General features: G+C 45.2%; 1 protein-coding gene and 1 pseudogene across 1 annotated transcript in view; both read left to right on the top strand.

The window, feature by feature from the left end:
- The window catches only part of LOC143955217 (uncharacterized), a 127403-nt gene extending 122123 nt beyond the window's left edge, over positions 1 to 5280 (top strand). The window contains 2 exon segments of the mRNA XM_077465301.1: positions 3128 to 4804; positions 4807 to 5280. Coding sequence (XP_077321427.1) covers positions 3128 to 4804; positions 4807 to 4934 — 1805 coding nt within the window. The 3' untranslated portion in view covers positions 4935 to 5280.
- A 12273-nt stretch (positions 5281 to 17553) lies between these two features.
- LOC143956432 (U2 spliceosomal RNA) lies at positions 17554 to 17683 on the top strand (annotated as a pseudogene).

Genomic DNA, 17683 nt, shown 5'->3' with positions numbered 1-17683 from the left:
CATTGTGTGTGTCAGGTTCCTATAAGGTGTCAGGATGTCACTGTCTATTTCTCCATGGAGGAGTGGGAGTATTTAGAAGGACACAAGGATCTCTACAAGGACGTCATGATGGAGGATCAGCAGACCTTGAATGATGGAAAATTTGAAAACAATAAACTTGCCTTGAATGAGATGATATTGAATCTCACCCTGGAGATCATCCACCTGCTGATTGCAGAGGTGAGGAGGATACTAGTAGGATGATATGACATCACCCTATCTCTAATAATGGGACACTAATCAGGCTGGAGAGGTGAGGAGGTTTTAATATTATATTTATTGCTGTATATCACAGGACTGTGCTGTAGTTATGAAGACATCTCTTGAGAATATTACAAAAAGTAGAAGTCCCCACTTGTCTACAAGAACGAGAGAAAGACAAAACCCCATCACTGCGTCTCCCCCTATCTTCCTAAATCTTGAGAAAAATAGCAAGGAGAAGATCCTAAAGGTAATCAAGAAGATGATGGAGCTGCTGACAGGAGAGGTGAGCGGTGGTGGGAATTCTGGGACATTATCCAGTAACAGACAAGGGATGTGTCTGGATAGTGACTGTATCATTGTGTGTGTCAGGTTCCTATAAGGTGTCAGGATGTCACTGTCTATTTCTCCATGGAGGAGTGGGAGTATTTAGAAGGACACAAGGATCTCTACAAGGACGTCATGATGGACAATCAGCCGCCCCTCACATCACCGGGTAAGAGGAGACTTTATTGTAAAGGAGAGAGCAGTACGGAGGGTCCAACTAGATAAACCTGAAATGCAGAAAGTATTTTCAGTTTGCTTCTACAAGTATAGGGCATGTAGTTTAAGAAAACATTTTAGAAACTTTACAGTCTATGGTAAGATGAGATTAACCACTTCCCACCCGGCCAATGCATATATACGGCCGGGTGGGAGCCGTCTACTCCTGATAGGACGTTCAGGAACGTCCTTCAGGAGTAGCGGGATCGATCCCGATGTGCTCGTGTCACTTGGACACGGCACATCTCAGATCGGCAGGAGGGCTCTGTGATTGGCCCTCCTGATCACATGATGGCTGTGTCCAATCACGGCCGTCATGTGATGTAAACAAACAGCCGGTTGCTAGGCAATCGGCTCTCCTCTCCTCACACGGAAGTCACCGCTGAGGAGAGGAGAGCAGAACGCTGCAGCCGGTTGATGATCAGTGAGTATGGGCTGCTTTTTACAGCTTTTTACTCACTGATCATCAGTGTAGTGTAAACACACAACACACCACACAGTACAAACACAGTCCCCACATATGTCCCCATAACACACATGTCACCAAAACATACATGTCCCCAAATAATAAAAACACATGTCCCTAATAATAAAAACATGTCCCCCACATATGTCCCACTAAAATCACATGTCCCAATGATTATCTGCACACATATGTACGTGATCACCTGCACACATATGTACATGATCATTCGCATACATATGTCCGTGATCACACAAACCAATTATTATACACTTAACGGAATTTTTTTTACCAAAAACATGTAGCAGAATACATTTTGGCTTAAATTTATGACAAAATTTGATTTTATTGGATTTCTTTTCAAATAGAAAAAAGAAAATATTGTTTTTTTTCCAAATTTCCGCTATTTTTGCGCTTATATCGCAAAAAAAAAAAAACGGAGTCGTGAATAAATAACACCAAAATAAAGCTCTATTTGTGCGAACAAAATGATAACAATTTCATTTGGGTACAGTGTAGCATGACCGCGCAATTGTCACTGAAAGCGCTAGAGCGATGAAAGCTGAAAATTGGGCTGGGAAGGAAGGGGGCGAAAGTGCCCTGTATTGTAGTGGTTAATATATATTTGGTTGACCAGGTGAGTTAAGATGTCAGTTTAATTGAAAAAAGTCATCTTACCTACCAGTAGAATTTAATTTTTGTTAAATTGCTACATAGTAAGGTTGAAAAAAGTAGCTGTACACCATATGAAATGTCCATCTCCATTCCTCAATATAACGAGGTCATCAATGTACAATCAGTGGTATCTCATGTATGATTGGTGGTTTGGTGTATTGTACTTAATCAGATTTTTTTATATTTTCATATAGTATTGAGGACTGCAAAATGTGAATTCCTTTATATTTTAAATTTACTTTCTAACAGATGGACACCATGTCAGGAATACCTCGGAGGGAGATATTTTCTCATCTCCAGGTGATGATGCGGAAAATAATGCTGAATATTCTCGTGAAATAAACCAAATGAGTCAAATTCTACACCACAGACCATATCATGTGGAGACATCAATGGATCCCTCTAATCCTGAGGAATCTTCTGACCAATCACATCCTGTTACTTCAGACATCCATCTCCATTCTCACAGTGCAGATCCATCACCACCTCCATCTATACCCAAGGAGTCTTCTCTAATCCATGAAGGATTTCCCACAGGAGGGAGTTCATTATCTTGTTTAGAGTGTGGGAAATGTTTTAAGACAAAATCAAAACTTCTTCTACATCTTAAAACTCACACCAGGGAGAATCTTTCAGGGTCAGACTGCGGGAAATCATCCACTAAGAAAAGCAAACTTCTTACAGACCAGAAAAGCCACAAGGGAAACAATCCAAATTCATGTACAGAGTGCGGGAAACACTTCACTACGAAAACACGCCTCATTATACACCAAAGAACTCACACAGGCGAACGTCCTTATTCATGTTCAGAGTGTGGGAAATGTTTCACTCAAAAACCAAACCTTCTTCGACACCAGAGAAGTCACACGGGTGAGCGTCCGTATTCTTGTTTAGAATGTGGGAAATGTTTCACTGATAGAGTAAGCTTTTTTACACATCAGGGAAATCACACAGGCGAACATCCTTATTCCTGTTCAGAGTCCGGGGAATTTTGTTATCAGAAAGGAGACCTCCTATTGCACCAGAGAAGTCACACGGATGAGCGTCCGCTTTCATGTTCAGAGTGCGGGAAATGCTTCAGCCAAAAAGCTCACCTTCTTCGACACCAGAGGAGTCACACGGGTGAGCGTCCTTATTCTTGTTTAGAATGTGGGAAATGTTTCACTGACAGATCAAGCCTCATTATACACCAGAGAAGTCACACAGGTGAGCGCCCTTTTTCATGTTCAGAGTGCGGGAAATGTTTTACTCGCAAACGAAACCTCATTGAGCACCAGAGAAGCCACACGGGTGAGCGTCCGTATTCCTGTTCAGAGTGCGGGAAATGTTTCACTGACAGACCAAGCCTTTTTAAACACCAGAGAATTCACACAGGAGAGCGTCCGTATTCATGTTCAGAGTGCGGGAAATGTTTTAGTTGGAAATCAAGCCTCATTTACCACCAGAAAAGTCACAAAGATGAGCGTCCGTATTCCTGTTCAGAATGTGGGAAATGTTTCGCTCATAAAATAGGCCTTCTTCGACACCAGAGGAGTCACTCGGGTGAACTTCCTTATTCTTGTTTAGAGTGCGGGAAATGTTTCCCTCAAAAATCAGGCCTTCTTCAACACCAGAGGAGTCACACGGGTGAGAGTCCTTATTCTTGTTCAGAGTGTGGGAAATGTTTCACTCAAAAAGCAAACCTTCTTCGACACCAGAGAAGTCACACAGGTGAGCGTCCCTTTTCATGTTCAGAGTGTGGGAAATGTTTTACTTGGAAGCGAAACTTTGTTGATCACCAGAGAAGTCACACGGGTGAGCGTCCGTACTCATGTTCAGAGTGCGGGAAATGTTTTACTCAGAAAGGAGGCCTTCTTACACACCAGAGAATTCACACGGGTGAGCGTCCGTATTCATGTTCAGAGTGCGGGAAATGTTTTACTCAGAAAGGAGGCCTTCTTACACACCAGAGAATTCACACGGGTGAGCGTCCGTATTCCTGTTCAGAGTGCGGGAAATGTTTTTCTGAGAAAGGAGTTCTTCTTCAACACCAGAGGTGTCACACAGGTGAGCGTCCGTATTCCTGTTCAAAGTGCGGGAAATGTTTCACTGACAGGGCAGGCCTTTATAAACACCAGATAATTCACACAGGTGAGCGTCCGTATTCATGTTCAGAGTGCGGGAAATGTTTTAGTTGGAAGGGAAGCCTGGTTTATCACCAGAGAAGTCACAAAGATGAGCGTCTGCATTGCTGTTCAGAATGCGGGAAATGTTTCGCTCAAAAAACAGGCCTTCTTCGACATCAGAAGAGTCACATGGGTGAGCGCCCTTATTCTTGTTTAGAGTGTGGGAAATGTTTTGCTCAAAAAACAGGCCTTCTTCGACACCAGAGGAGTCACGTGGGTGAGCATCCATATTCATGTTTAGAGTGTGGGAAATGTTTCACTCAAAAAAAAAACCTTCTTCGACACCAGAGAAGTCACACAGGTGATTGTCTGCATTCCTGTTCAGAATGCGGGAAATGTTTCGCTCAAAAAACAGGCCTTCTTCGACACCAGAGGAGTCACATGGGTGAGCGTCCATATTCTTGTTTAGAGTGTGGGAAATGTTTCACTCAAAAAAAAAACCTTCTCCGACACCAGAGAAGCCACACTGGTGAGCGTCCCTTTTCATGTTCAGAGTGCGGGAAATGTTTTACTTGGAAACGAAACCTCGTTGATCACCAGAGATGTCACACAGGTGAGCGTCCGTATTCATGTTCAGAGTGTGGGAAATGTTTTACTCAGAAAGGAGGCCTTCTTACACACCAGAGAATTCACACAGGTGAGCGTCCATATTCCTGTTCAGACTGCGGGAAATGTTTTACTCAGAAAGGAAGCCTTCTTCAACACCAGAGATGTCACATAATGAGCGTCCATATTCCTGTTCAGAGTGCGGGAAATGTTACGCTCACAAAGGAAGCTTTCTTAAACACCAAAGAAGTCACACAGTGAGCGTCAGTATTCATCTTTCATTGGACAGGACATCTAATTAGACACCAGAGAACGGTGTGAAAGTGGCAACCTCAACCTGGACTCCAAACAGACCACGCGTCCGACGCGTTTCGCTCCGCCCCTCGGAGATTAGTGATGTTTCTGCATAGCTTGGGGTTTGTTGGAAATTAAAAACGTTTCTCGTCAACCATGTTGACTCCGTCTTCCATATTTATTATTTGTGACAATACGAGCGTGTCTGGGTTTGGTTCGGTGAACATGACCAAAATGGGTGCCAAATCTGCACCCCATGGAAATCAATGGGAGACGAATATTAAAAAAATAAAATAAAAACAGTTCTGTCCATTATTTTCTAGGCTAATAGGTAATGGATTGTCAAAAAATGGCATGGGGGGGGGGGGGGGATGGGCAGTGCCCTGGAAAGTGGGAAAAAAAAAATGGATAAAGATTGCCAATTGGCATAGAATAAGTGTGTTTGTAGATACGTCTCCAGAACTCTTGTAAAGATCGGTCTGAACCCAGGGTCGGGTCTTTGGCCTTCTGGCCTTCTGGCCTACATTGTGGTAGCTCTAGCTCCGGAAAGTCTTTCAAGAGAGAACCCCGGGTCCTCCTCTGTATACTTGTGGATGGGCAGGCTCTCCCCGGGCTTCCTGAACTCCATGCCTTCCTGACTGGAGTGGGGGCTGCTGTGGTCTGGGCGGTTGGCCAGGGCGGTCTTGAAAGCCTGTGGAGTATGTGCCCCTGGAGTGGCAGTCTAGAAAAGTCACTGTGAGTGAGGGTCACTTTGATTTTGGGCACCAAGGTCACTTAACCAATAGCACGCTTTTTTAGCACCTGCCTTTTGGGCCAGGCCTTTTGGCTGGGACCAGAGGAATTTTTTATTCCTGGCCGGAGGGCCTGGTCATTGTTTTACACAACGACCACCTTTTCACTCTTCCTCACTTATTCCTCCCCGCTTTTATTAATTTATTTTCTTTTGTGTGTTTGTCACTGCACGTGTGATGAGTAGGGTCGCAGGTCCTCGAGCCTGTCCTAAAAGTCTGGGGAAGGGGTGGACATGGCCTTCTGACTTAGTTCGCCCTCTCTCTTCTGGGGTCTACCTTCGGGGGAGCCTCACCTAGTACTTGGGCGGGTCTGTTTCGGCAGACCTTCCAAAGAAAGGGGATGAGTAGGGTCGCAGGTCCTCGGGCCTGTCCTAAAAGTCTGGGGAGGGGGTGGACATGGCCTTCTGGCTTAGTTCGCCCTCTCTCTTCTGGGCTCTCCCTTGAGGGGAGTCTCACCTAGTACTTGGGCGGGTCTGTTTCGGCAGACCTTCCAAAGAAAGGGGTGCGTCTGGTTTCGGCCAGATGGACCAAGTTTTAAGTACCCTTGTCCCTGTCAGGAGCCTAACGCCACGGGGGATTCAGGGCAAGGCCCTCCTGATTTCAGAGGGCTTGTGTACCCTTCGCACTTTTTTGTGTTTCACGCCTTATGTGTGTGCACATTTTTTTGGCACGCCACGGGCTTTCAAAAAAAAATAAAAATAAAAAATATTGGCAATGTGTACCCAAACAAAAGAGTTTCAGGCTACCAAATGGGAATTGGTTTGAACTCAAACATTTTGTAAACTGCAATATAAAAAGGTGTTGTCTACCTTCTTCGTTGCAAATGTGGGGCCTAATAGGTAGGAAAGACCCGGGAAGAGTTCTGGAGACGTATCTACAAGCACATTTATTCTATGCAAATTGGCAATCTCTAGCTAACCTTGGGAAGGTGTGTTGCCAAAACCCATGGATATAGAATCCCAAAAATGACCTTTGTGGCATTCGAAAGAGTGCATATAAAGTGCATCCGGAAAGTACACACATAAGTATTCACAGCCTTTGCTCAATACTTTGTTGAAGGACCTTTGGCACCAATTACAGTCTCAAGTCTTTTTGAGTATGATCCTACAAGCTTGGCACGCCTATTTTTGGGCAGTTTCTCCCATTCCTCTTTGCACGACCTCTCAAGCTCCATCAGATTGGATGAGGAGCGTCGGTGCACAGCCATTTTCAGATCTCTCCAGAGATGTTCAATTGGGTTCAAGTCTGGGCTCTGGCTGGGCCACTCAAGGACCTTCACAGAGTTGTCCTGCAGCCACTTATTTGTTGGCTGTGGGCTTAGGGTTGTTTTCCTGTTGGAATATGAACCTTCAACCCAGTCTGAGGTCCAGAGCGTTCTGGAGCAGGTTTTCATCAAGGCTGTCTCTGTACATTGCTGCATTCAACTTTCTCTCGATCCTGACTAGTCTCCCAGTTCCTGCTGCTGAAAAACATCCACACAACATGATGCTGCCACCACCATGCTTCACTGTAGGGGGGGTATTGGCCAGGTGATGAGCGGTGCCTGGTTTCCTCCAGACATGACGCTTGCCATTCAGGCCAAAGAGTTTAATCTTTGTTTCATCAGACCAGAGAATTTGGTGCCTTTTGACAAACTCCAGGCGGGCTGTCATGTGCCTTTTACTGAGGAGTGGCTTCCTTCTGGCACCTGCCTTTACACACACATGAATTTTAATGGCATTCTAGTTTTAGTCTGTAGGGTTCATTATTGAGTTGGCCCACCCTTTGCAGCTATAACACTTTCAACTCTTCTGGGAAGGCTGTCTACGAGGTTTAGGAGTGTGTCTATGGCAATGTTTGACCATTCTTCCAGAAGCGTATTTGTGAGTTCCGGCACTGATGTTGAAGTGCAGGCCTGGCTTACAGTTTCGCTATCTAATTCATTCCAAAAGTGTTATATTGAGTTGAGCTCAGGACAGTCAAGTTTCTCCACCCCAAACTCGCTCATCCATGCCTTTATGGACCTTGCTTTGTGCACTGGTGCGTGGTCATGTTGGAACAGGAAGGGCTAACCCCAAACTGTTTCCACAAAGTTGGGAGCATGAAATTGTCCAAAATGTCTTGGTATGCTGACGCCTTAAGAATTCCTTTCAATAGAACTAAGGGGCCAAGCCCAACCCCTGAAATAAAACCCCACACCTGACCATAACAAATATGAATCCCCCCTCCACCAAATGATTTAGACCAGTGCACAAAGCAAGGTCCATAAAGATATGGATGAGCGAGTTTGGGGTGGAGGAACTTGACTGGCCTGCACAGATTCATGACTTCAGCCCGATAGAACAGCTTTGGGATGAATTAGAGTGGAGACTGCGAGCCAGGCATTCTATCCGACATCAGCGCCTGACCTCACAAATGCTCTTCTGGAAGAATGGTCAAACATTCCCATAGACACACTCCTAAACTTCATGGACAGCTTTCCAAGAAGAGTTGAAGCTGTTATAGCTGCAAAGGGTGGGCCAACTCAACATTGAACCCTACAAACTGGGATGCCATTAAAGTGACACTAAAGGTTTGAATATTTTTTTTTTCTATAAGAAACATGTCATACTTACCTCCACTATGCAACTCGTTTTGCACACAGTGGCCCCGATCCTCGTCTTCTGGTGTCCCTCAGCATCTGTCTCGGCTCCTCCCTGCTTCTGATAACCCCCTCTTGGAAGCATTCTCCCAAGCGGGTTACCTTGTGGGCGCCCTCCCTACCTGTATTCGGCATCCACAGCCGCCGACTACAGCACTCGGCCCTGCCCACAGGCCCTTGCGTCATTGGAGCTGATTGACAGCAGCGCGAGCCAATGGCTGTGCTGCTATCAATCTATCCAATGAAAAGCCAAGAAGACCAAGGAAAGGAAGATTGCGTTCACGACGTGGGACTTTCCAAGGCTCAGGCAAGTAAAACGGGGGGCTGGTGATCGTAAGATGTTTTTTCACCTTAATGCATAGGATGCATCAATCTTTACAACTGCTTTAAAGTTCATGTGCGTGTAAAGACAGGTGCCCCAATACTTTTGGTAATATAGTGTATATATTTTAATTTGGGTAGACAATGATACAGTATATAAATCTATAGAAAGACAAAAACAGAGAACATTCCATAGCTCAACAACGATAAATCTAAATGGCCGTCGGGTCCATCCTCCTTGTTCCCTCTCCTAGCCATTGAATGGGCCTCAGTGGATGTCTGTCGGGATTATAGGTGAATCTGCAGATGTATATGATGTAAGTTGAAAAAAGGTTATATATCCAATAACCCCATTAAATATAAATTCAATATTCATATTTTTGACAATTATATTATTACCTTTTGGCGTGGTACTTCCCTGATGAAGAACATTGTTTAATGTATGTTGGATTTTTCAAGTTGAAACGTACTGTGGTGATGCCATCTCAGTTTGTGTACCGCTGTCTGTCAAGTACATTTTCTGCCATATTGATCCCTTTGTTCTTCTTGTAAATGTACACTTATTAACATGAGGCCAATTTTATTCAATGTGATCAATAAAATAATTTATATACAAATGTTCTATGTTTATATGTTTGCCGACAAAATCCCATAAAAAGGTCTATAATAATCTGCATTTAATATATTAGGGATGGTGGCAACCCTCATCGACATTTGAAGGGGAAGAATATTCTTTAAGTACATGACTATATATAGATAGGAGGGGTCTTCAAGAAATTTCTGCACATTTATATACTGTATATAGCGTGGAAACTTTTTGAAGAACCCTTGTATATACACTATATTTCCAAAAGTATTGGGATGCCTGCCTTTCACGCACATGAACTTTATAGCAGGGGCGGACTGACCATTTGGCTACTCGGGCACTGCCCGGGGGCCCCATCAGGGTTGCCAGCTTCAGTAAAACCAGGGACAGTATGTAAGAATCTGTGTTTTGTTTTTTTTACATCTGTCTCTGAAATGTCCTTTTGGTCTAAAAATCCTGAGATTATAGCTGCCCCAACTCTCCAGTACCTTCTCAGCCAATAGAAACATGTCTGTGTATACTGTGTGTACATGTATGTGTATACTGTGTGATTGTATACTGTGTGTGTATACTGTGTGGCCCCATAATCTCCTATTGCCCGGGGGCCCCATGAGTTGTCAGTCCGCCCCTGCTTTATAGGCATTCTAATCTTAGTGCGTAGGATTCAATATTGAGTTGGAACTATAACAGCTTTAACTCTTCTGGGAAGGCCGTCCACAAGGTTTAGGAGTGTGTCTATAGGAATGTTTGACCATTCACTACTTTACATTGTAGCAAAGTGTTATTTCTTCAGTGTTGTCACATGAAAAGATAGAATAAAATATTTACAAAAATTTGAGGGGTGTACTCGCCTTTGTGAGATACTGTATATATTGATACACCGCCTGAAGTGTATTAGAAACAGTGCACCACTGAATTCATTATATATATATATAGGCTACACTGGATGCAGAGTGTATGTATGTGTGTGTATATATATATATATATATATATATTGTGAGGGGTTAGCTCGGCAGTGGGTGTGTGTGACCCCCTGGATGGGTTCACAACACAAAATCAGGCACAGCAGACAGCGTTGTAGGTGCAAAAAACAAAAGATCCGGTTTATTTATGCTACATGCAGTGATACATATAACAGCCAAACAAAAATAAAACATGAAAATAAATCCTGGTCAGCTTGACCTCTAACTACACACTTAGATTCCCTGTCTAACAACTGGGTGCAGCCTTGTGCTGTACCAGTCCCTGCCTCTGTTGTAAAGGTTTGCCACACAGGCGTTAACTCACCGCACAGAGCAGATATCACACTCCCCAGTCTATACAACACAAAACTGGTTCCAGGATGGAGCATCTCCCTAAGCATGCTGGGGTTTTTTGTAGAGGTCTTAATGAGCCCACTTACTTCAGCTGGGCTCATTAACTCTTCCCCTCTAATTATACAAGTCTGCATAAAGCCTGAATCTAGGGCACACATATTTCCCATCCTGGATACAACCAGGTGACTTTACCTGCGTGCTGCCACATACCCCCCCCTCTTGTTTCAACCTTGGGGTTGTAACACAAGCAGTCAGACACGCATGTATCCGAGACAAAGCATCCACATTCCCCATTTTAACACCAGGGCGATGCTTAACTGTAAAGTTAAATTCCTGTAGGGCCAGGAACCACCTATTTACCCTTCTATTGGTCTCCTTGTTTTGAGCCATCCACTTTAAAGGAGCGTGATCAGTCACCAGGTCAAAGTGCCTACCTAGCAGATAGTACCGAAGGGAATCTAGAGCCCACTTCACTGCTAAACATTCCTTCTCAATCGTGGCGTAATTTACCTCATGGGACTTCAACTTCCTGCTGAGGTAAATGACTGGGTGCTCTTCCCCGTTCCAGACCTGGGATAACACTGCTCCTAACCCAACGTCTGATGCATCAGTTTGTACAACGAAGTCCTTAGAGAAGTCTGGTGAGTACAACACTGGCTGGCTACATAAGGCTGTTTTTAAGGACTGAAATGCTTCTTCAGCCTCTGGGGACCATTTAACCATGACCGACTCTTTCCCTTTTGTCAGGTTGGTGAGGGGCACAGCCTGAGAAGCAAAATGGGGAATGAATCGTCGATAATAGCCAGCGATTCCCAGAAAGGCTCGTACCTGTTTCTTGCTGTTGGGACGTGGCCAACTCTGTATGGCCTCGACTTTATTGACTTGGGGTTTTATCACCCCCCTCCCAATAGTGTACCCAAGATATTTGGCCTCCTCCTGTCCAATGGTACACTTCTTTGGATTGGCTGTAAACCCAGCTTCCCGGATAGAGTCTAGGACTGCTTGTACTTTTGGCAAATGTGAGACCCAGTCTGTGCTATGGATAATCACATCATCCAGGTAAGCTGCAGCATATTTATGATGGGGCCTCAGAATCTTATCCATTTTCCGTTGGAATGTTGCCGGTGCATTCTGTAACCCAAACGGCATTCTCTTATATTGGAATGCCCCATCTGGGGTTACAAACGCAGTTTTCTCCTTGGCCGACTCGGCCAGGGGAATTTGCCAATACCCTTTGGTGAGATCAAGAGTTGTCATATATCGGGCTGTTCCCAGCCGGTCAATCAACTCATCTATACGCGGCATGGGGTAGGTGTCAAATTTTGTAACTTTATTCAATTGTCGAAAATCGTTACAAAACCGCCAGCTCCCATCAGGTTTGGGCACTAGTACGATAGGACTGGACCAGTCACTCTGGGACTCCTCTATCACACCCAATTCCAGCATCCTTTGAACCTCCCCACGTATTGCCTCCCGTCGGGCCTCTGGTATTCTATAAGGTTTTAGTTTTACCCTTTCTCCTGGCGGGGTGATAATGTCATGCTCTACGCCAGATGTTTGTCCCGGCAGCTCAGAGAAAATCTCTTTGTTGCAAAGTACAAACTCTTTAACCTCCTGTTGTTGGGCTTTCGATAAGGTGTCTGCTATTCCAACCTCAGGAACTAAGCAATCAGGCTGTGCTTGTGACAAAGTCTCTGTGACTAGGGATTCCCTATCCCTCCAGGCTTTCAGCAGATTGACGTGATAGAGAAGCACGGATTAAGAATGAAATGATATAAGGAGTGCTGGACATGACAGTGTGTATGAGGGACACAGAGGGTTAAGCTTTATGGGTGGAGTTCAGGAAAAGGTTTGCAGGAAACAAGTTCAGTGTAGGGGAGGGGTCACATAAAAGGGAGAGGTGTGGCTTTAAGGAATCATTCGGAGCCCAGTGTGACACAGAGGAGGCAGTTTTTCCCACCCTCCCGCCCTATTGTTATGTGTTTGTTTTGTGGTGTTTTGTTGCTGGTCTTTTTCTTCTTTTGCAGGTTTCATCGGTTGTCACGGCAGCTGAAAGGTTTTCGTGTTGGCGGTGTGTTTTCTGGTGGTTTCTGATGGTAGACAGGTACTCAGAAGGGATCTGAGGGTGTGGGGGGCTCATCTAACGATCGGCCCCTCTGGGTATTCCTGAACGTTGGAGGGAATACGGTTATGTTCACTGGCGGAAGTTGTCTCCGACCGGTCACAGGTGGAGGCCTTTGGGAAGTTGGTCAGGTGTACCGCAGTGATTTGGTATTGGCTTAAGTGTGGTCACCGTCAGAGATCACCAGAATGGGCAGTTAATGTTAATTAAAATGTGGTTTAATGTTAATAAAGTTATTTATATTTATATATTTATATATATTTATATATTTATATATTTTCATATTTACAAGTTATTGGAGTGAATTTTGAGTTATGTTTAATAAAGGCTGTTGTGGCCAGTTTACTCCAACCTATGGTGTGGTCTCGTTTCTAATAGGTAAGGAATAGTATAAGGGGAACATTCAGACTACACTAGTCAAGATCTGCTCCGGCTTTCGCCTTCCTGGCTGTCTAACCCTGTAGTTCACCTCACTAATTTTTTCAAGTACTTCGTATGGACCTTGCCATTTGGCCAGAAATTTGCTTTCAACCGTAGGGACTAGCACCAAGACCCTATCCCCCGGGGAAAAAGTACAGGTCTTGGCCCCACGGTTGTACACTCTCTGCTGTGCTAACTGCGCTTGGGTCAAATGTTCCTTTACGATTGGCATTACCTGTGCAATTCTATCTTGCATCAGGGCGACATGCTCAATCACACTCCTGTGAGGAGAACTCTCATTTTCCCAAGTTTCCTTGGCGATATCCAGCAGCCCTCTGGGGTGTCTCCCATAGAGCAACTCGAAGGGTGAGAAACCCGTAGAGGATTGGGGTACCCCCCTAATGGCAAACATTAGATAGGGTATTAGACAGTCCCAATTCTTTCCATCTCTATCCACCACCTTCTTTAACATTTGTTTAAGGGTTTTGTTGAATCTTTCAACCAACCCATCTGTTTGGGGGTGATACACAGATGTACGCAATTGCTTCACTTTGTACAACTTGCATAGTTCTTTCATAACCCGGGACATAAAGGGTGTACCTTGGTCCGTAAGCAGTTCCTTACAAATACCCACGCGGCTAAAAACAAGAGATAGCTCTTTGGCTATGGTTTTGGCCGAGGTATTTCGAAGAGGAATTGCTTCCGGATAACGGGTGGCATAGTCCAATATAACCAAAATGTACTGATGCCCCCTAGCAGACTTCATTATCGGACCTACCAAATCCATTGCGATCCTCTCAAAGGGGACCTCAATGATAGGAAGAGGTACCAGCGGGTTACGGAAATGTGGCATAGGTGCCGACTTCTGACACACAGGGCAGGAGGAACAATAATTTTCTATTTCCTTCATGACCCCAGGCCAATAGAATCTCTGCAATACCCTCTCTCTGGTTTTCTCTGTCCCCAGATGACCTCCCAGAATGTGTCCATTAACCAAATCTAACACCAACTTCCTGTAAGGTTTGGGCACTACAAGTTGCTCAATGGTTTCTTCTGCCCTTTGAGCCACTCGATATAGCAGGTCCCTTTCCATAGTGAAGTAAGGATAAGGGCAAGTCTTATCTGGGTTCACTAACTCGCCATCTATTTTCACCACATTTTCCCGTGCCTTTATTAGGGTGGGATCTTTTAACTGTTCTGTGGCAAAATTTTCCCTGTGAACCTCAAGATCTGAAAACTCCACAGACGGCATGTTTTCATCTGAAGATGTTGGTTCCTCCCCAGTTTCTTGAGTTTCCCCCGCCAATACCGACAAGGAAAATTCAGGAGAGTCCTCACCACTCCCAGAGGAATTCTGGTCATCTTCCTGGTCTATAGGGGCACCAGTGGGGGGCTCAGGACAATCCCAGAGTTCCCAGAATTTTGGAAAATCCCTTCCCACAATAGCATCATGTGGTAAGTGAGACACTAACCCCACTTGATGAGAGAGGTTACCTTTAGGGGTCTCAAAAAACACTGAAGTTACAGGATACTCTCGGGTGTCCCCATGCACACAAATAACAGCCACCCTGTTCTTCCCAGAGACCTCTGTAGTAACGAATTCAGCTTTTATCAATGTTACCAGGCTACCTGAATCCAGCAACACATCAAAATTTCTACCATTAATACACATTTTACATAAATGTTTCTCAGGTCCCCGAATGGCAGTGCATGCAACTGTCGCAAACAGCGACTGACGTCTCTCCCTTATAAAGTCACATTGCATAGGCTCATCCACAACAGGGCAATTGGCTGCAATATGTCCCTCTTGCCGGCAGCGGTAGCAAATAATCTTTTTCGCTGTCTCTTGCAGCATGGGCTTCCTGGGCTGCTCCCGCCAGACCTTAGGTAGAACTCCCATCCTCTCACTCTCTCCACCCTCACCCCTTGAAGTCATCTTACCCGCCACTGGGGATGATCTGGTTTTAGGATGGAAAGTCCGTGAGTCCCTGGAAGAGGTGGTCAAGTTCTCTGTAGCCAAGTACCTCTCAACCAGATCCACAAGTTTATCTGCATTTTCTGGGTCTCCATGGCTTACCCATTTTTGGATGGCAGTAGGAAGAGCTCTCAGGAAACGATCCATAACCACACGTTCCACAATGTTTGGTGCGGTCAAAATCTCTGGCTGCAGCCACTTCCTGCTCAGGTGAATGAGATCATACATTTGAGATCTGGGGGGTTTTCCAACCTGAAAAGTCCAATTATGCACACGCTGAGCCCGGACGGCCAGGGTGACACCCAGCCTTGCCAATATTTCTGTTTTTAGTACCACATAGTCTTTTGCTTGGTCAGGCTCTAGGTCATAATAAGCTTTCTGCGATTCCCCAGTTAACAGAGGGGCCACCAGTCCAGCCCATTTCTCCTTAGGCCACTTTTCCCTTTCAGCAGTCCTTTCAAATGTGGTCAAAAACACCTCCGGATCATCCTCTCCAGTCATTTTTGTCAGTAAACGGCTCACACCAAAGGATGCGGTATTATTGTAACCACTTGCTTCATTGGTCTGCGGACGTTGCTGTATCAATGTCTCTATTTGCTGTTGAAAACTCGGCTCTTGCTTCTGCAACAGGTCTATGAAGCGGGCTTCAGATCGCTGCTGGGCTTGTTGCTGAGCTTCCAAACTCTGCTGCAAAGTTGCATTTGTCTGCTGCTGATTTGCATTTGTCTGCTGCTGGGCTTGTTGCTGAGCTTCCAGACTCTGCTGGTGAGCTTTCTGCTGAGCTTCCAGACTCTGCTGGTGAGCTGCAAGGCTCCTTTGTAAACCCGCATTTGTTTGCTGCTGATTTGCATTTGCTAGAGCCAGCTGTCTCAGTATCTCCTCCATGCTGGCCTTAAAAAATAAAAATAAAAAAAACTGCCAAAATTCTCCACCAACTGTGAGGGGTTAGCTCGGCAGCGGGTGTGTGTGACCCCCTGGATGGGTTCACAACACAAAATCAGGCACAGCAGACAGCGTTGTAGGTGCAAAAAACAAAAGATCCGGTTTATTTATGCTACATGCAGTGATACATATAACAGCCAAACAAAAATAAAACATGAAAATAAATCCTGGTCAGCTTGACCTCTAACTACACACTTAGATTCCCTGTCTAACAACTGGGTGCAGCCTTGTGCTGTACCAGTCCTTGCCTCTGTTGTAAAGGTTTGCCACACAGGCGTTAACTCACCGCACAGAGCAGATATCACACTCCCCAGTCTATACAACACAAAACTGGTTCCAGGATGGAGCATCTCCCTAAGCACGCTGGGGTTTTTTGTAGAGGTCTTAATGAGCCCACTTACTTCAGCTGGGCTCATTAACTCTTCCCCTCTAATTATACAAGTCTGCATAAAGCCTGAATCTAGGGCACACATATTTCCCATCCTGGATACAACCAGGTGACTTTACCTGCGTGCTGCCACAATATATATATATATATATATATATATATATATATATATATATATATATACACTAGACTGACTGTATACATATATCAAATACACTGCCACTAACTGAATAACCTGCCTGCCTAATCTAACTCAAGCTATCTTTCTGTCCACACCAACTACACTACACGCGGCCGCTATGTAAGCAGCCTTATAGATAGTGTGGGGCATGGACTTAGTCCCCCTGAGCCATGGCTCTCTCAGCAGAGCACGCTGTGATTGGCCAAAGCATGCAGGTCAGGTGCATGCTTTGGCCAATCATCATACAGCAATGCACTGCGATCTCGCAGTGCATTATGGGGCGTTCTGCGGCGCTGAAATTTCCCCACAAACGCCCCATAATGTTCGCTGTTCTGCAAACGGGCAAACACCCAATGTTTGAGTCGAACTTGTGTTCGACCCGAACATCGAGCTCATCCCTACCTGTAATAGAAGAGGTATTATACTCCTCTCTCTGGTGTCTCATGTCTTCTACCTCCCCTCCATTCCCTGTAATAGAAGAGGTATCATACTCCTCTCGCCAATGTCTTGTGTCTCCTACCTCCCCTCCATTCCCTGTAATAAAAGAGGTATTATACTCCCGTCTCTGGTGTCCCGTGTCTCCTACCTCACCTCCATTCCCTGTATTAGAACAGGTAAAATATTCACTCTTTAATTGGCTGCATCTCTTATACAGTATCTTCTCTGTTCTGTGTAATAAAAGTGGACTGGGCTGGAATGAGCTTGAACTTGGGCTCTTTGATAAGCCAGACAAAATTCTTGGCGTGTGTCCAGTATAGTGTTTCCTGGTGCCAGGGCTGGGACAAGGGGTGGGCAGGAGGGACGGCTGCCCCTGGCGCAATGGTTTATTGCAGGGGTAGGGGGCACCCTGACCCTAACCCTAAGGGAAAGGGGGGCGCAGTTTGGCATCTTTGCCCTGGGCACTGGATGACCTTATCCCGGCACTGCCTGGTGCCAAATTTGGGTGCCACAATCCTATGGTAATACTCGCTTCTCTGCCTTTTGGCTAAGATCAAGTGTAGTATCTGTTCTTATCAGTTGCCAAAGGAGGCGCTGGTCCATCCCTATTCGAGAGGGTTTGGGCGGCGCTCTCCGATGGTGTAATTTGCATCCCAA

The sequence above is a fragment of the Lithobates pipiens genome, unplaced genomic scaffold, assembly GCF_037356315.1.
Source record: "Lithobates pipiens isolate NorthernLeopardFrog02 unplaced genomic scaffold, aLitPip1_a1.2 Scaffold_35, whole genome shotgun sequence".
NCBI lineage: Eukaryota > Metazoa > Chordata > Amphibia > Anura > Ranidae > Lithobates > Lithobates pipiens.
The sequence above is the reverse complement of the archived record's forward strand: the minus strand, read 5'-3'. Positions and strand labels throughout refer to the sequence as shown.